General features: G+C 39.4%; 1 protein-coding gene and 1 pseudogene across 2 annotated transcripts; one reads left to right on the top strand and one right to left on the bottom strand.

The window, feature by feature from the left end:
- Positions 1–9303: 9303 nt before the first annotated feature.
- OR51B6 (olfactory receptor family 51 subfamily B member 6) lies at positions 9304–10242 on the top strand (the record flags this gene model as incomplete). Its single annotated transcript, XM_082682271.1, has 1 exon — positions 9304–10242. One exon carries the CDS (start codon positions 9304–9306, stop codon positions 10240–10242), a length of 939 nt encoding a protein of 312 aa, XP_082538397.1.
- Positions 10243–20019: 9777 nt separating this feature from the next.
- On the bottom strand, positions 20020–20604 carry LOC309840314 (olfactory receptor 51Q1-like; annotated as a pseudogene). The gene has a single exon. The product of its transcript is annotated as an olfactory receptor 51Q1-like (transcript).
- Positions 20605–20855: the final 251 nt, after the last annotated feature.

A 20855-nucleotide genomic window follows, 5' to 3' on the forward strand; every position in this document is an offset into this window, starting at 1 on the left:
TAGAAAACCAGTACACTTGCCATGTAGACATGAGAAAGTTATATAACCTCTTTAATAATGAATGTGTATTTAGGTATAAACTTAATAAAATTTATACAGGACTGGATGATAAAAGATATAAAATTCTGATGAACAATATCTATGAAGACCTATGTAAAAAGAGAGACATACTGTATTCATGGATCAGAAGATTCAATACAGTAAACAGGTCAATTTTCCTCAAGTCAATCCATAGGTTTAATACAATTCCTGTCAATCCCAGCTTAGTTTCTTATAGACATAGATAGGCTTATTATAAAATGTATGTGGAAGACAAAAGAGCTAAACAACTGAAACAATTTTGAAAACTAATAAGATGGGAAGAATAACTCTATTCAATGTTAAGAGTTATTGTACAACTATAGTAATAATCAAGGCTGTGTGGTATTGATGGAGGGACAGACATATAGAAAAATGGAACATTATAGGAAACCCAGAAATAAAACAGACTGACATAGATATGCCTAATTGATTTTTAAAATTTTCTTTTCACTTTTACTTTTTTAAAAACTCCCCCAACTTTATGGAGCTATAACTGACATAATATGTGGCATAAGTTTTAAGGTATATAAAGTGAGGACTTTGTTCACATATATATTGTAAAATGATTAACACAATAAGGTTAATAAACACCTCCATCACCTCACATAATTATCACTTGTGTGTGTGTGTGTGTGTAATGGAACATTTAAGATTTGCTCTATTAGCAATTTTCAAGAACATAACCCCTTACTGTTACCTGTAGTTACTATACTGTGTACCCTCTGATCGACATTTGCCCATTTCCCCCAACTTCCAGCCCTTGTCAGCCACTATTCTACTCTATTTGTGAGTTGGGTTTTTATTTTGTTTTGTTTTTTAGATTCCACGTATAAGTGAGATCATACAATATTTTTCTTTCTTTATTTGACCTTAGCATAATTTCACATAACAGAGTGCCTTCAAATTCATCCATCTTAGCACAAAAGACACGATTTCCTTCTTTTCTCATGACTAAATAATACCCCATTATATGTCTATACAGATATAGATAAATAAACCCTGATATTCACATTTTCCTTATCTATTCATCTGTTGTTACATATGTAGGTTGTTTCCATGTCTTAGTTACTGTATATCATGTTACAATGTACTTGGAAATATGGCTATTTCTTTGAGATAGTGATTTTACTTCCTTCAGCTATGTACCCAGAAACTAACTGCTGAAGAATATGGTAGTTCCATTTTTTTTTTAATTTTTTGAGGAACCTCCATAGTGTTTTCCATAGTGGCTATACCAATTTACATTTCTACCAACAGCGCACAAGGGTTCCCTTTTCTCCAGATCCTCACTTACCTCTATTATCTCTTGTCTCTTTAATGATAAACATTCTAACAGGTGTAAGATATCTCATTTTGTTGATTGTTTCTTTTGCTAGGCAGAAGCATTTTGTTTGATATAGTACCACCAGTTTAATTTTGCTTTTGTTACTTGCTTTTCTGGTATCATAACCAAAACTTCTCATTAATTGTCAAGGAGTTTTTCTCCTATGTTTTTATTCAGCAGTTTTAGGCTTTCAGGTCTTACATTTAAGTCTTCAATTCATTTTGAGTTACTTTGCATGGGTAGTGTAAGATGGAGGTTTAATTTCATTATTTTGCATGTGAATATCCATTATTCCCAATACCATTTATTGAGAAGAATTTCCCCATTGAATATTCTTGACTCCCTTGTCAAATATTATTTTACCATATATGTGTGAGTTTATTTCTTGGTTTTTAATTCTGTTCTATTGGTCTGTTTTTCTGTTTTTATGTCAGTACCATACTCTTTTGATTGTCCTCGTTTTGTAATAAAGTTTGAAATCAGTTAAGTGTGATACTTCAAGTTTTATTCTTCTTTCTTGGGATTGCTTTGGCTATCTGGAAATTTTAGTGGCTCCACATGAGGAATTAGGCAATAAATAAATAACACCCATTTTGGAAAGGAAAAGATAAAATTATCTCTATTTGCAGATGATTTGATCTTATATAGCAATAATCCTAAATATCCACAGAAAAACCATTAGAAATAATAAACAAATTTGGGGTGCCTGGGTGACTGAGTCAATTGAGCATCTGCCTTCAGCTCAGGTCATGGTCCTGGGATTGAGCCTCACACCTGGCTTCCTGCTCATCACGGAGTCTGCTTCTCCCTCTGCATCACCCTTTGTTTTTGGTGGGTTTTTTTTTTGTTGTTGTTTATTTGTTTGTTTGTTTGTTTTTAATTTATTTGACAGAGAGGATACACAGTGAGAGAGGGAACACAAGCAGGGGGAGTAGGAGAGGGAGAAGCAGGGTTCCTGAAGACCAGGGAACCTGATGCAGGGCTGCACCCCAGGACCCTGAGATCATGACCTGAGCCAAAGACAGATGCTTAATGACTTAGCCACCCAGGTACCCCTCCCCTTGGCTTCTGCTGTCTCTCGCTCACTTTATCAAATAGATAGCTAAAATTAAAAAAAAATAATAGTAAGCAAATTCAACTAAGTTTCAGATTACAAAATCAGCATATAAAAATGTTCATTTCTGGGGGTGCCTGGGTGGCTCAGTGGTTAAGGCCTCTGCCTTCGGCTCAGGTCATGGTCCCAGGGTCCTGGGATGGAGCCTCACATCAGGCTCTCTGCTCAGCAGGGAGCCTGCCTCCTCCTCCTCTCTCTCTCTGCCTGCCTCTCTGCCTACTTGTGATCTGTCTGTCAAATCAATAAAAATCTTAAAAAAAAATGTTCATTTCTGTACTATACAATGAACTATCCGAAAAAAATGAGAGAAAGAGAGAAAAAACAATTTATATTACACTCACAATCGCATACAGAACCATTAAATACTTGGGAATAAATTTAACCAAGGAGGTAGAAGATCCATACACTGAAAATTATAAGACACTGATGAAATAAATTAAAGAAGACACAGATAAATGAAAAGATATTTCATGTTCATGGATAGAAATAATTAATTTTGTTAAAATGTCCATAAAGGGGCACCTGGGTGGCTCAGTCATTAAGCGTCTGCCTTTGGCTCAGGTCCTGATCCTAGGGTCCTGGGATCGAGCCCTGCATCGGGTTCCCTGCTTATTGGAGAGTCTGCTTCTCCCACACTCCTGTTTGCGTTCCCTCTCTCGCTGTGTCTCTGTCAACTAAATAAATAAAATCTTTAAAAAAAAAAAAAAGTCCATAAAACCCAAAGACATTGTAGATTCAATGGAATCCCTATCAAAATTCCAATGACACTTTAGAATTATTTTTTTACAAACTTACAAAAGTAATTCAATGAAGGAATGATAGCCCCTTCTATGAATAGTGTTGGAGTAATTAGCCATCTCTGGGGGAGGGGTGGAGAAAGAAATACTTCCAGTTTATACAAAGTTAACTCAAAATGGATATGGACCATTAGCTTAAATGTAAAGTATGAAACTCTAAAACTTGTACAAGACAAGAGAAAATCTTTGGGGCCTAAGGCAAAGTGAAGAGTTATGCTTGACATGGAATAACACTGTTAAGAGAATGGAAAGATGAACTACAAACTGGGAGAAAATATTTGCAACAACATATCTGACAACAGATTCGTATATGGTAAATGTAAAGAACTCTCAAAACTGCACAATATATTAAAAAAGATCAAACAATAAAATTAGACAATAAGCAAAAGGGATGAACAAACATCTCAGTGAAGAGAATGCACAAATGGCATATAAATTCATGAAAAGATGTCAACATTATTAATCATTAGGAAAATGTAAATTAAAACCACAATCAGATATTGCTATAACGTTAGAGAATAACCTGAATGAAAAATAGCACCAAATGCTGTCAAGGATGCAGAGGATCTAGATCATTCTTGCATTACTGGTGGGAACAGAAAGAGGCAGCCACTCTGGCAAAGTCTTGGCATTTTCTTATAAAACTAATCATGCACTTGTCTTATGGCCTACCAATTGTACTTTTGGGGTTTTATCCCAGGAAAAAAATGAAAATATATGTTGATACGAAAACTTGTATGCAAATATTTATAGCAGCTTTTTAAAATAATTGCCTAAAATGCCAAACAACCTAAATGTTCTCCAATCATCAAATACTTAAACAAACTGGTAAATTCATACAATGAATTGCTGCTCAGCAAAGAAAGAAGACAAAGGATTGATACAGGCAACAAATCGACACTTTTAAGAAGTTTTTGCTAAGGAAAGAAAAAAGGAAGAGGAAGGAAGGAAGGAAGGAAGGAAGGAAGGAAGGAAGGAAGGGAGGAAGAGAGGAAGAGAGGAACGGAGGAATCCAGCCAGTTATTATCGTAACTTTCTTGAAATAACAAAATTTTAGATATGGAGCTTAGATAAGTAGATCTTAAAGGTTAAGAACAAGTGGAAAGGGAAAGGAAGGAAGGTGAGAAGGTTTATAAATGAGCAACGTTAGGTAGCCTTATGGAGATGAACTGGTTTTGTCCTTTGGCTATGGTCGTATTTATAAGAACCTACACGTGATGCAACTGCATAAAGCTATCCACGTACAAATGAGTGCATGTAAAACTGGTGATATTTAAGTCACCATTGACCAATGTCCATTTTCTGGGTTTGATATCGTACTGTAGTTATGCTAGATGTTACCACTGGAAAAAACTGGATGAAAGATCCATAGGATCTTCTTTTATATATTTTTGCAATTTATGAATCTATATTTATTTTAAAATAAAAAATTAAGTAAACAAAGACCCTTAAAATATAATGTATGTTTTGTTTGTTTGCTTATTGAACTTGTATTGAAACACTCAAGCGTATGCTCCCGTAGAATTTAGGAAACCATCTGTGCTGATGGGAACTAGTGAAACACAGGAGATATTCCTTGAATGTCTGGATAATATTCTCCAACTATCCATCGGTCAGTTGGTGGGAGTGATGGGGACAGTGATTAGATTAGGAGATGTAAATCTGAAAATTTTTGCAAAATATCCTCCAAATATAGGGTATAAGGAAATTATTCTAAACCTCGTGATCTGAAGGCCAGATTCCCCTTCCAGGAAGACTTGCTGCCCAGTTCTGGGAGTGTGGTCAAAAGACAGCCTGGAACTCAGCTTCTGCAGGGTCTCTCTCAGCTGCAGGGTACTATAATATAGTTCAAGGGCATAACCTTCCTTCTTAGGTGAGGAGAGGTCTTAAAATTCTAGTCTTTTCAACTCCAACAAGTGGTAATACTGTTGGGTAATAAAAAGCTGCTCCACAGCTTTCTGCTGTGTTGGCTGAGGATTTGTCCACCTGTATCTAAGTTTGAGTTCTTCCTTTGCCAAGCTCTGTTCCCTCCTTTCTTTCAAAAGTCTAACCTCTAGTAAATGACTTTCACCCCAAACTTGATCTTCATATCTATTTCTGGAGAACCCACCCAGTGACAGGAAATACTGTTATCAGGTGAAAGTATAAGATTCTGGGTAGAGAGTGACTGTAGGGAATACAGTGATATCATGAATTTCGGCTAAGAAAATTATTCTGTGACTGCCATCCTTGCTCTGTCTTCTTAAGAAGAACATGGGAATGGAGGACAAGACAGGGGGAAAAGAGGAAATCAAGGACTGGACTGCGGACCTCCCTTCTGTGAGACAGTGTCCATTGGCTTCAGCCAGACTTTGAGACTAGGGGAGAGATAATGGGTTGGGGAGAACTCTTTAGCAAAGTGATAATTTGCACACATTCCTCATTTTAGGGATAAGGATTGGGAGTACCCACAGATAAGTAGGGAGTTCTCAATAACTCAGTTTCAGTCCACATTCCTAGCTAGGCTACTTTTCCTTCCATATGCTGATACATATAAACAACTAATCACTCTCCTAGCAACGGAGCTTTTATTTAAACCTTTTTTTTTTTCCCCTACAGAGACAGAGACCTTGGGGACTGCTGTTCAAAGTCCCAGATCTCCAAAGTCAAGCATTCAAGTAAGTTTTAAAAAAAAAAGATGAAAGGAGGGACAAATAAAGGAATTGAGGGGTACAGAGAGGAAGAGACAATGAGTGCCCCAAATCCAGAATGGACCGCAGAAATGAGTTTCTGAAATAAATGTTCTTACCTGCCAAGATTTTGTGCAGACTATGAAAAAAAATGTCATCATAACGGAGTTCTTCATAAAGCTAAGGACTCCAGATTCATGCCTGTGGAATGAAGAATGAAAGAGAAACAAAATTCAGGTCAATGAGGGTAAATACTGAATCTTTTCTCTGATGGCTCACTGCAGGTATCCGGGTAGAGAGGGCAGGAAATAGGGAGCTGGATTTTGGGCAAGAGAACATGATAGCATTCTCTGTCAAGGATATGGAGAATCACCATGGGTCTTTAAGTCTTTCCAAAATCTCTAAAACTTGGCTTCTTTAAGTATTACCTTCTCAGATGTATAAAATAAGGCCCAGGACAGATTCTGGAACATGTGAAGCAAAGAAGACTTACGGGAACAAACCAGATGATGGGTGTAGACTCAGGAATGAATTGCACAGCTCTAATTCTTGCTCTCTCCGTGTTTCCACCTACAGCCTCTCTGACCTCCATTCTAACCTTGTGATTTCCTGCATGGTCTTTTCCTCTAGAAGCCTAGATCAGTGACAAGGATAGAATCTCTCCCAAAAGACTGAGAAGGGGTAGCTCTGTAATTATCAAAGGTTCAAACACTTTCTGGAGAATAATCACTGTCATCCAGGACTAATAGACCAACTCAAAATCAATCTTGGATGGAGCGTGGCCCATGTGTGTGCTTTTAGATTAGGATAGCTATTTGAATAGCTGTGTATCTTCAGCACCTGGAAAAGCACACAGACTGCAATAGGCATTCAACTCCCTGAACTGATGATAGAGTAGTTTTTCTCTCCATATCTCTTAAAACAGCCCTCATGGTGTTTCTATGTGCTGGGGACATACAACTATGTATTCAGAATCAGTCGGCAACTTAGTACCAATCAATCTATGTGCTTTGATGATTTGAGAACCTGCTCAAAATCAGGCATGTAAGATAGTGAGAAAATAAATTTGTATGTGTAGTCAAACCAATCATTCAGTAACTAGAAAAGAACACAAATTATGTGCAAGGCATTCTCCTAAAAACTATGTATTGAGAATGGAGCCATGGGAAGCCCTTCAAATAGAACAAACAGAAGAATGGATTATAAATTTGAACTATCCAGAAAAGAAGGATAATAGACAAAGGTTAGGAGATTTATTTATTTATTTTTTTTAATGGAGGTGGGTTAGAGGAAGTGTCAGGAAAAGAATCTAAGGGAAGGTGAGGGAACCAATAAAAGATAAAAGTCTGAGCAGGATCTCTGGGTTGTCTGCTCTGAGCCCACAGTTTACACAGCAGGGTTTGAGACTTTGGGAATTAGCTTCTCATTAATGAAAACCCAACTCCACTCTAAAACAGACTCTGGGACATGACAGGTGGCTGCAGGGATAAGGCAAAAGTCTAGGATTTTTAAAACACAAGAATTTACAGATAATCTCATGTCCAACAAAAGTAGGTCTGAGTAAATCAGATCTTTTCTGTATGAAAACAGAAAAGAGAGGCAGTGAGCTTGGTTGTACTCCAAAATACTGCAAAGATTTCACCATTCTGTAGTCTTTTAATCCATAGTGCCTAAAAAGGCTTCTGCCATTTGCTTTATGTATCACCTTGGACATATAACCAATATGACTCTGTGGAAAGGGGGAAATAAGCTATTGTAAGGTTTTACCAAAAATGAAAAATAAAGATGAGACCTATGTAGTGTCCTAATGTCCTGACACATAATGGAAGCTCAGCAAGATGAGAGCAAGGAGGTTCTTCTCATTAACAAAGCTTCGGAAGTGAAGAATAATTTACCCCTTGCAAAGCACTTCCCTCATTGGCAATCCCATTCCACTCTTACAACCTCTATCAAGAGCATCACTTAACAAGACAGAAATTGTTAGTATCATTTAAAGATAATGAAACCAATGCCCAAGATTAATTGACTTTCCCAATATCATTATTGTTACAAAGCAACAGAGAGGAAACACAACAAAATTCTTCTGAAGGTGAAAGCCCAATAATCTTGCAGACCTTTTTTTCATGGGCAAAATATGTCCTTAGATTCATATATTAAATTCACACAAAGGTATTCTTTTCAAAGCATGTGAGATATTCAGTCCATACCAGCCATAATAGAAGATGGCCCTCATTGTCTTTGGATGATGCCACCAATGCATGCTTTCTTTACTCCCAGAATTTGGCTACCTACACCAGGTGATACCTGAAATTTAAAGGTCAGAGACCTATCTCACTTTTGTCATCAGACTCCATATATTTTAAAAATTATCCTCTTTGAAATTGCCAAAATAACTAATTTCTCTCTTTGTATTTCCAAATAGGTGATTTGTGCAGTTAACAAATAGTGCTCTCAAGTACTAATCATAAAATCTCATTTTTATTGTTCATTTTTTGTATCAATAATGAAATTTTGAATTCTTTGAGACACAGTACACCAATAACTAAAGTATTATGGCTCTGGGGCTCATATAGATTTTGAGGTCTATGTGTTTTAGAGATAAACACATATAATTAACTCATATCGTTTTTGTAGCTTCTCCAAAGTCTTTAGAGGTTCAGTTTTTCATCCAGGCATAAGGATTATTATTCATTACCTCAAATCAACTAAGTCTATTTTATTTATTGATTAATTGACGGATTTTTCTTTCTTTGTGTTTGTTTTCCCATCTGATGTTCATACTTGCTTTTCCAGCATTGCACAGTACTAATTTTCTACTAATTTTTTAGGTTTCTTAGATTCTAGGGAACATTTCCATCTACCTACAAGATCCCAAGTCAAGATAAGGAGCACCATGAAAAACGTGCTGTAAGTCCCACCACTATTACAGCACTATTCAAATATACCCTTATCTTCTTTCATTTTGTCTTTATTTTATTGTTTATATAATTTGTAAGGACAAATATTGGACAAATAAGGACAAATTTGTAAGGATTATATAATTTGTAAGGACATCAACCATCTACATTGGTCTACATTGCTTTATCACCAGTATGTTGTCCAATAACCCTGAATGATACATAGAGTTCTTAATACATTCTATTCTCCCATTTCCTAGGAATCTCGAAAGAATGACTAAGTTATTATTCCTGCTATCACTGGAAGTCAAGACTGGTAAACATCTTATGAACAGGTAGCACACTCAGGGGCAACTTCTACAGAAATAGAGTTTCTACTGCATTACCCAAAGGGAGTATTTTCCTCTTTGCAAGGCCTGCAATGTGGCCCAACACTACGGCCTCCCCTTTTCTCCTTACTGGCTTCCCAGGCATGGAGAAGGCACACCACTGGATCTCCATCCCATTATTGGTGGTTTATGTCTCCATACTTCTTGGTAATGGCACCCTTCTCTTTCTTATCAGGGATGATCATAGTCTTCATGAGCCCATGTACTATTTCTTAGCTATGTTGGCAGCCACTGACCTTGGAGTGACTTTGACCACGATGCCCACAGTTCTGGGTGTCCTATGGTTGAATCATAGAGAGATTGGCCACCAAGCCTGCTTCTCTCAGGCCTACTTTATCCATACTCTTTCTATCGTGGAATCTGGTGTTTTACTTGCCATGGCCTATGACCGTTTTGTTGCCATTTGCAACCCCTTGAGATATACTTCCATCCTTACCAGCACCAAGGTAATGAAGATTGGGATAGGTGTATTGATAAGGGCTGGTCTATCAATTATGCCAATTATTATTCGCCTTCACTGGTTTCATTACTGTCAATCCCATGTACTTTCTCATGCTTTCTGTCTACACCAAGATGTTATCAAGTTAGCCTGTGCTGACATCACCTTCAATCGTCTCTATCCAGTTGTGGTTGTATTTGCAATGGTCTTGTTGGACTTTATCACCATCTTTTTCTCCTACATTTTGATCCTCAAGACTGTCATGGGCATTGCTTCTGGAGAAGAAAGGGCCAAGGCCCTCAACACATGTGTCTCTCACATCTGCTGCATCCTGGTCTTCTATGTCACTGTAGTTGGTCTGACATTCATTCACAGATTTGGAAAACATGCTCCTCGTGTGGTCCACATCACAATGAGCTACGTCTACTTCCTTTTCCCCCCTTTTATGAACCCTGTTATCTATAGCATTAAAACCAAGCAGATCCAGAGTGGCATAATTCGCTTATTCTCTCTGCCTAATTCTAGAGCATAACTTTGACACACTGCTCTCCAAAGATTAACTCAGGGAACTTGAGAAAGCTGACAGCTTCATTGGTAGGATCAACTAGGAAAAGACATGTCAGTGGAAACCTACTTCTCTCTGGTATTTAGAATATGATCTTACATGGTACATTTATTGCTGGATTGTGCATGGCACAATATATATGTAAGTATATATTATGTTTTATATAAAACATATGTTTTATATAAAACATAATATATACTTACATATATATATTATATATATATATATATATATATATATATATATATAGCACCAATCATTTCTCTCAAGTGTCCAACTGATTTACTCTTTTTTCAGGTAACCCATGCTATTCAATGACACTAAGCACCTGATATATGATTCTTAGATCTACAGTATGGGTCTCTTACTATTTGAGTCAAAGCCCATTGATTTTCCGTACAGTCTATATGTCTTGGCTCTGATATAATTAGCTGATACTTTTAATCCCAGACATTCAGCTATATCTTTTTGCTAATATAGAAATAGTTGCTATTTCTAGAAAATTGCACTGAGTGAAACAATGAGACTGACCCTATCATCAGCTCAATATGGGAACCCTAGGGAAACTGTATCTAAATTCATTCAGTTAAATGTTTGATAAACACACTGATTAAATATTATTATTTTAGTAACATATATGTGAATATATGCAAAAAATATGAGAACAGAGATATAATACCTAATCCAGATGACCAATGTCTTGATGAGTTGTCCTAGGTATGGGGAACAGAGATCTGTATTCTTAAATAGTAAAGTGGTATTAAAGCTCCAGCTTGACAGTACACCACAGTTAAGACTAGTTGGGGGTTCCTGGAATGTGAAAAATATCAGCCCCAACCAACAGTTGATCATATGTGTGAGTGTGGAGAAAGGGAGAGGAGGGAGGCAATTCTGCTGGCTAGAAGATAAAAATGACCTTTTCTGGCTCCAAATAGCTGCCAAAGTTGATTTTGTACATAGTCTAGACATGCAAGAGTTCACCTTCCTATGGCCACCTGAAGATTGGTACTTATGATTTGGCTAATAGGCATTTCTGGTTTTGTTTTGTTTTTGACAGAGAAATAGAGAGAGAGCACAAGTAGGCTGAGTGGCAGGTAGAGGGAGAGGATGAAGCAGGCTCTCTGCCGAGCAGGGAGCTCAACGTGGGGCTCCATCCCAGGACCCTGGGATCATGACTTGAGCTGATGGCAGGCCATGAGATGACCTGAAGGCAGCTGCTTAACTAATGAGCCACCCAGGTACCCCTCAGCTAACAGGTTCAAAGTGAATCAGAAAAGATATTATTATGAACAGAAGATCAAGTATGAAATGCTAGGATTACACAAGGGGCCACCCAGTGACTCGTCACTTCCCTTCATACAGATGGAGCCTGTCTCTGGGCTCTGTCATGCTGGCATTCAAAGTGGTGTCTGACTCCTGCACCTAATCTTGTCCATAGAAAGGTGAGAATTTTCCAGAACTACTGGGATTAGTGACTGGTATGGAAAAAACAAACATGGAACCAGACCTTTAGAACAGCTTCCAGGATCATAAATAATCTTTACCAGATCAGCTTAATGGACTGTTTCTTTGTTTGTTTATTCACTCATATATTTATTTATTTTTCATTTATTTATTTTTATTGAATGCAACTGTGTATCTGTCTGCATGACATTTGTCCTTCTCCTTTCATAGTTTCTAGACAGTGTGCTCCAGCAGGATAATGATATTATAGGTCTTATTACCTACTGTATTACAGAAAGTACAGCATGGATAATCTTGTACAAAATGTGTTTTTGATCACAATGAATAAGATTAAAGTGACCCAAACTCTGTGTGTCTATTGGTTCTTCTGATTATGTTTCTGAATCTCTATGTCCTCTGAATGTCTTATTATATCCTGTAATGCCTTCAAATATTTGGCCATCCTAAGTTGTACTTTCATGTAACACCCTCAAAAATATAAGTTCATAACTATATTAGACTGCATCCTTTCCTTGTGCTCTTGAGAATCAATTCAAGGGGGTCTAAACTCCATTAAAGGAAATCCTCCTTGACTTTATCTCTGGGCGCAGTGATCCGGAACCTGCCATAGCAGACTAATAGAAAACATGTTAGGATAACAAGGTGTTTTAGAAAGTCTTCAAGTGGGTACATCTGATTGACACCTCCAGAAGTTTCTCTCTTCCTTTTTCTGTCCTTCCATACCTTTCAGAGATTGCATGGAGAGATGAGAGAAAGAGCTCTTAAGAAACAAAGGACTGAGGAGTCAGTTTCATTTAGATGAAGGTGAATCCTATGAAAAAGAGAGCAGAGCTCTGGGATCATGATGGACCCAGCTGAACATCTGGATCAAGGGAGTTAGGGTGGGCAATTTAATGCCTTGCTCTGATCCGTATATCCACATATACTTCAATACAGAGGCAAAGTCTTGGGAGTTCTCCAGAAACAAACAAACCAAACATGGAGCAAAAACTCCACCCTCCTTAATTTTTCTCTTTTACCAGTATGTGATGCTTGAAATTAATCACCTTCCTGGTGCACAAACCAGGAAACAGCTCCAGACCTTGGGGCATCACTGTTCCAAAGCTCCAAATTCCCAAGGCTGGGAGAATAAAGGACAGAGGAGGCAGAAATGGGCCTTGGGGAGGACATTTTGAAACAAATGTTCCCTGAAGCATGGCTTCTGCGTATGACCTAAAGGTGGTGTTGGAACCAAAACCTTGGCCAGGGTCGGGGTCATATCTGTGGCACCAGGGAACAAAAGACTCATGAGCAGGTCAGTAAGAAGTTCCAGTGTATCTTATATTAGTATATGTAACAGGTAATGGCAGAGCAGGGGAGGGTGTAGAGACTTGGTTTAAACAAGCTTACAGAGAAATGCAGTAATATGTCAGTAAAGAGATGATGAGACATAAGAATATATCCCAAAGACTCCCCCAAAAACTGGGCTTCCAAATGATCTTTTCTTGAAGATCGCTGAAATAGGGAAAAGCCAAAATCTGCCTTCCCCTTTCTTACTAGACAGATATTCGCTTGGAGGAAAAAAAAAAAAAAAAAAAACCACCAGAATCTCCGTGGGAATAGAGGCAGGTATCTCTAGAATGATTCAGAGCTCTAGGATGAATTATCTGTTTCCTTAGCTGTGCTCTTCAGCTCTTAACCCCTGTTTGTGCCACCAGGTTTTTACACCCCCAGAGTTTAAATCAGGTTGAGGCGGGGAGGCACTATAATGACCAAGAGCATAGACTAACAGAAAGAAAAACTTGCCAAATAGTCCAGCTTTGTATTAAGGCAGTGGCAGAATCTGAGGAATCGGACATTAGCTACTCTGCTTTAAATGGCTTCGTATTCCCAGAAGTGAGCCCATTATCTATCAGAAAATAAGTGTGCAAATTAACCAAAGGCAGAGCAGAGCTTCTTTCTTTATTCTCTTCTATACTGAGGTATTGGTACTGTAGATTTTGAGGATCTCAAACCCCACCCAGACAGGGAGTAATAGTGGATCTGTTGTCAGGCTGCTGTGGGTAAGGGAAAGTAGTCACCATTTTCACTAACAAGGATGGCACCCAAGGGATGCCACCCAAACAGTTGGGTGCTTTGGGTAGAAAGAGCCAGTATTCCTGGTAAGAAAGTCAGGAATTTATTGCCTGTATAGGTTAATAAGAAATCCATGGCTTTGGAAAAGTATAAATATATGTACTGAGACTTATGCTGAGTATTTGGTGTTTAAATTACATGTACGGGATACCATGTATCAGAAAAAGCGTTGCTAGGTATATATCATCTTGTCAGATACTACAGATGTTGTCAAGAGTGTAGAAGATAAGAAGAAAGTGTACAAGGCAGACAGGTATTGGAGGGAATGAAGGCTGGAAACAAAAGGGGGAAGGATCCCAAAGAAAGACAGTTGTAAATTTTGTTACTGGAATGTCCCGGTAGTGCTCCTCCATGAGAACACATATAAGAGAAGAGAGACTCAGAATATCTTCTTGAAGCCTCCATGTTTCCGGGATGGAAAGATTAGTTTGGAAAATAGTTTTTCATCAATACAAGATCTTAAGGGTTCCCCAGGAATGAATATGCCCATGAGTTGATGGATATATTTTCCAAGGTCACGAAGCAATAGTTACAGAATTATAAGTCTTTGCAGTATTAAAAATGATTTACAAGGACCATGTAGATAACATCAACAATTTTTATTTTTTTATTGTTACGTTCAATTAACCAGCATTCATTAGTTGCATATAACACCCAGTGTTCATCACACCATATGCCCTCCTTAATACCAGTCACCCAGTTACCCTATCCCCCACCCATGAGAGACTCTGGACTCCAGGAACCAAACTGAGGGACACCAACAAGTTGTTTTAAAGATTTTATTTATTTGAGAAAGAGAGAGAGGTCATGAGCAGGGGGAAGTGCAGAGGGAGAGGGAAAGAGATAAACAGACTCCCTGCTGAGCACAGAGCCTGAAAGTGATCCATCTCAGGACACCGAGATCATGACCTGAGTTGAAGTCAGATGCTTATCAGACTGAGTGTGCCAAGTGCCCCAACACAAATTTACTTAACACCTCATGAAGTGGATAGTCTCTGCTTGGAGAACGGCAATATGGGGTATAAGGCAGAGGATTTTTACAGGATTAAAAACTAAAGAACAATGAACAAGGAAGAGAAAAACAGAAAATGCCTTCTTGTCTGAAGCCACATAGTCTACCTTGTGTCTGGTGAGAAGGCCTGGAGTTGGCTTGGCGTTTGGGATCTGGCTGATGGCTATACTGTGTTTCTAGTCAAGTGGGGTATTTACAGGGACACCAAAGTTTCAGTTTGCTGATGTGGCACCCTCTCTAGGAGTGGCCCCGTCTTGGGCCTAGAAAGTTTAATTCAACAGCACCAAACTGTGTCATTGGGTACAGGGTCCTAATTACCAACTAACTGTTCCTCCAACCCCCAACTTCTGGACACACACACACACATTGGCAGCACCCAGCTGCCAAAGTAAATAATAGAAGTCTTCTGTGTTCAGGGCCTGCCTGTTCCTTCCTAGGCATATATTCTGAGTACACTGGAGCTAACCTCATAGGACATCTTTCTCAACTTCCCAAAGTTTCCATTGGTGAATTTTCTTTTTAATGCATTTATATGAAATGTTCATTTTTAGTGAACAATTTTCAGTCATTGCAGTCTCCACATTTTCCTAAGAGCTCCAGGATATCCAAGGAAAGAAAGAAGAGAAAGAAAAAAAGATACAGATGAGGAGTTTATAAAAGAAAGAGAAAGGGAAAAAAAGATACAGAAGAAGATACATTTATAAGAAGGAGGAGTGCTCAAGCCATAACTTGTTCTTCACCTCCTTGCCATAGCAGCCCATTCAATGTGGAATAGATAAGAGGCCCTCAATAAAATCAACTGTGATAATAATGATATTTGTAAGAAACTTGAATCCCAGTGGTGGCTTATTGCATCTGCCAAAGAACATTTATTTGGGGTATGGTAAGGAGTTCTGGTAGACATTTATATCAGTAGGGCAGGAACTGGGCCAGAACTGAAAATAACATCTTTATTATATATTAACAGTCCATGGAGTTATCTAGGTAACTAGGGGTCTGGTCACTGAGCAACAGGTTCTGTGCCTTGAAAGCAGTGTTACCAGAGTACCACTGGTGTCTGCCCAGTATGGAAACCATGGAATCAAAACATACAGTCATGCCAAAGACAAAACAATGCCAGGCTTGTTCCAACCCAGCAATAAGTTACCAACATTATATTTTCCCTCCTCTGGGGATGAGGAGGGATATAATCGAGCATATGCTAGAAAATACCAAGAAGAGAGGCATTTAAAGATTATTTATTTATTTAACAGAGAATGATCACAAGTAGGCAGAGAGGCAGGCAGAGAAAGGGTGGGGAGCAGGCTGCCTGCTGAGAAGAGAGCCCGATGTGGGGCTCGATCCCAGGACCCTGAGATTGTAACCTGAGCGGAAGGCAGAGGCTCAACCCATTGAGTCACCTAGGCACCCAAGGAGAGGTATTTAGAGAATTACAATCCAGAATTCTGCCTTACCAGGCAGCAACCATCTTCTCCTTTATCCACAGGCATGGATTGGTTTTACTACTCTCAAAGAAGTCCTTCCATGAAGCGTATTCATACATTAAAACATTAGTGAGATACATGTCACCTTGTGGCCTAACAGGGCTCTAGGTGAGCCTGACTACTGGCTTCACACCATTCTGGGTGCATTAAGGCCCTGGTGAGGCTTAACACTGCAATAAAATGCACTGGATTGTATTCAATGCAACCTGATACACTTAAATTATGCGGTAATGTTTTTTAAAAACCTGTAGGTTTAAACCCCGAGGACAAAGATTGCGGTCCAGACATACCCTCCACTTTAATCAACGTTCTCTATAATATCATTGATATTCAATATCTACTGACTTGAAGGCAAGATGAAGTTCATGTCCCTAACCATACTTGGAGGACCTCTGCCTATTTCTCTGGGGATGTGAGAGTCTGACTATAGCCAGAAGACCAGGCAGGTATGCAGAAGAAAGGGGCCCAGCTTCACCACCAGCACTGGGAACCACACATATTGAAACACTGCCAAGTGCCAGTGAGAGGAGGACTTAGCATCAGCTGAGCATCTACAGAGGAGCCAGGCAGTCAGCTTCCATGTGCAGAACAGCTGTGATACAAGGGTACCTGAGGGACATGCATGGCTTGTTCAGCTTTGTGCTGAGGACTGAGTAGCTCAGAGGTGAGCACAAGTGGGCAAGATGAGAAACAGTAAGTAAAGAGAACAGAATAAGTCTCAGGTGGAAGAGAAGTTCAATGGAATAGACGGGAAAGAAAATGAGTGAACAAAAGGTAGAAGAAAAAGGAGAGAGAGCCAGGGAGACAGGAGTGAGGGTCAGAAAGGGAACCCAGGGGGAAGTTCTCTTTGTGGGTTTGTTCTTAAAGAGGGCAAGGAAGTCAGGTGTTCTCCTGGGACCCAAGGTCAGCGAAATCATTCTTCATCAGTGACTAACCCCTACCTGTACCCAAGCAGGAGTTCCCATGCATGCAGGGTTGAGAGAACTAAGATGGGGGTATTAGCTGATCCATGAGACAACAGGCCCAAATGCTTAGTCACTCCCCATTCTTGGAGTCTTTATCTCACAGGCATAAGCCTTCTGCTCTCCAACCATTCTCCTCCCAGCTTTGCAAAAACTACTACCTGTCCCCTTAGTGAATGAACCAGGAGAAAGCCTCTAGGAATGGGGCAGAGGGCTGTCCCTCAAGTCTCGATATGGTTCAGATGGAAGAGAAGATGTACCATACACACCTTGAGAAATCACTTAACCCTGAGTTTTTGTTATTTCTCTGTTACCCAGAATAAAACCATTCTCAAAGGAGGGTTTGGAAGTTAAAATTAAAAGGGAACCCTCTTACACTGTTGGTGGGAATGCAAGTTGGTGCAGCCACTTTGGAAAACAGTGTGGAGATTCCTTAAGAAATTAAAAATAGAGCTACCCTATGACCCTGCGATTGCACTATTGGGTATTTACCACAAAGATACAGATGAAAAGTGAAAAGTGGGTAGTGAAAAGAAGGGCCATCTCTACCCCAGTGTTCATAGCAGCAATGGCCACAGTCGCCAATCTGTGGAAAGAACCAAGATGCCCTTCAACAGACAAAAGGGTAAAGAAGATATGGTCCATATATACAATGGAGTATTACACCTCCATCAGAAAGGATGAATACCCAACTTTTATATTAACATGAACAGGACTGGAAGAGATTATGCTCAGTGAAATAAGTCAAGCAGAGAGAGTCAATTATCATATGGTTTTGCTTATTTGTGGAGCATAAGGAATAACATGGAGGACATGGGGAGATGGAGAGGAGAAGTGAGTTGGGGGAAATCAGAAGGGGAGATGAACCATGAAAGACTGTGGACTCTGAGAAACAAACTGAGGGTTTTGGAGGGGAGGAGGTGAGGGGATGGGTGAGCCTGGTGGTGGTTATTAAGGAGGGCATGCATTGCATGGAGCACTGGGTGTGGTGCATAAACAATGACTTTTGGAACACTGAAAATAAAATAAAATTAAATGGAAAAAAATGTTTCTGATGTGCTGGTACAGCACAATATATGCATTTTAATGTCTTCTTTTATTAAGTCTTCTGCCATCTTGACAAAGACCAAGCATTTCCCAGTCTTTACTCAGCAGTTAGCAAAATGTCAGAGAGTCCTCAAAGTTTTACTTCACCAAGGCCCCTCTTCCAATTATATTTCACAAGTAACCTAACCTTCACTTGGTCCTTTGCCCCTCAGGGAGTTCCCACCCACTTACAGCTCTTGTTGCCCTTGGAAGGGAGGTTAGGAATTTGTATTTGTATGCAATCTGAATGTCCAGAATAGTGAACAAAGCATTACAATTATAGATATTGAGAAAGTTCTTGACTTTCAAGTCATATCCCACTCACTTTTCTAACACATTCAATGACAAGAATTTGTTCTTAGCTATACTGTTTCCATCAGGGACCAAGACCAATCATATAATCCTTTTATGAAAACAATCAGGCCAGAAGAAATTATAAGTGACTCATTCCACTTCACCAAAAGTCTAGAAGGAGAATTGGTTATATTGTCACTTTCCAAATGATGTGATCCAGAGAGATGGGACTTAATTATAAACAGTCTTTTTAACCAGCAAGGCAGAAAATGATAAAGCCAAAAACAGTGAAAAAATATGTCTGACTGAGGAGCCTATGGTTACAATCAGGGAAGCCATAAACTCATGTTAACTGGTAGATAAAAATAGCACTGGCTAAATAGAATTAAGAGTTAAAACAGACCTGTATTCCTGAAACAAATAATACATTATATGTTAATAAAAAAATTATGAATAAATGTAAGCAAAAAGAAAAAAATTGATGTTCTAAATGAAAGATTCATAGCACCCATACTCTAGGTTTCAAAGGAGAAAAAAGCACTTTATTGATATAAAAACTAATAGAAACAGAAAGAAGAAAAGGGAAATCTGCACAGAGATAAAAGCAATAGTAAGCAGTAAAGGGGAATAAGACAGAGTTACATCAGATGGGGTACTTGCAACATCCAGCCTCATTAGCTGGGGAAGCTCCATGGAGAGAGACAGGCTAGAGTTTTGATTGAGAGGCCTGGGCAGAGGGTCCTACCCTCAGGTGAAACTTCCAACTGACCATCCCATGAGGGCCATAGTTGTAGTGCAGATGACAAGGTTTGAAGTTAAATATTGTGCCTATATGCAATTTGGAGTGAGCTGTATTCCTACGTTATCAGGTCTTTATATGTTCAAGGAGACTGGGCCATATGTGCTTGCTTCTCCACCTAGATTCCATTCTGGGGAGCCAGCCCAGCCTAGAGCTGAGGTGATATAAGGCAAGATTTACAGCTCTTGGAGGCACTTGAGTGGCTCAGCTGTTAACCATCTGCCTTCAGCTCAGGTCATGATCCCAGGTTCCTGGAATTGAGCCGTGCCTGGGGCTCCCTGCTCAGCAGGAAACCTGTTTCTCCCTCTCCTCACTCCCCCTGCTTGTGTTCCCTCTCTCACTTTGTCTCCATCAAATTAATAAATAAAATCTTTAAAAAAAAATTACTTACAGCTCTTGGCATCCAGACCGGAAGGGCCAGTTCTGACCTGAAGGCTGAATGATGCCAACTAACCAGGCTCCCAAGGTGACTTATGCAGCATGAATTTCACAAAAAAATCATTTTTAGCCTACCTGCATACATGCAGGTCAAGGTGGTCTATTTTGTAGGACAAATACAGTTGAAAATTTGTTGGAGGCCACGGCACGGCTGGAGTCGAGGACCAAACCAGGCCAAGGGGGAAGAACAGCCAGAACACAGCGGCAAATGATGGCTACCCTTATTCTACTGATTACTTGATTGGGGAGGTTGGAGACATAACGGAGGGGGTGGCAGACAGCCACATAGGGATCAAAGGATATGGCCAACAACACAGAAGATTCCATAAAGGAGAATCAACAGAGGAAGAAGAACTGGGCAAAACAAGCCTCAAAGCTGATCTTTGAGGCACCAAACCAGAGGAACACCATAACTGTAAACAAAGTGGTGAGGGTAAGCCCCAGGTCTGTTAGAGCCAACATAGAGAGGAACAAGTACATGGGCTCATGTAGAGAGCCCATCATGTAGCCCATCTCTGTCCTGATGACAGCCAGGATAGTGGTATTGCCCATGATGGAGAGAGTGTAGACACAACAGAAGGGGATGGAAATCCAGGTATGGAAAACCTCAAAGCCAGGGATGCCCATGAAGATGAAGAGGAAGGGTACTTGAGTAGAGTTAGTAACCAAAAACATGACTAGAAGAGGCAGCCTCAAGACCAGAGTTCTTTGCCAAATCTGTGAAAAGTGGACAACATAAGGATTCAAGTAAATGTTCTATGACTACTTGAAATCACCTGATAGATTATCAAGGAGACCTGGGGAAAGGGAGCTAGCTGGGAAATAAGTTTACAAATGTCTTACCAGTTTTGTTTGTTTTAGCTCTTAACTTATCATCTCTTGTCAACCAGTGAGTTGAGAGCATGAAGTTCTCCTTAATTTTAATC

Source organism: Mustela nivalis (genome assembly GCF_964662115.1).
Source record: "Mustela nivalis genome assembly, chromosome: 9".
Classification (NCBI taxonomy): domain Eukaryota; kingdom Metazoa; phylum Chordata; class Mammalia; order Carnivora; family Mustelidae; genus Mustela; species Mustela nivalis.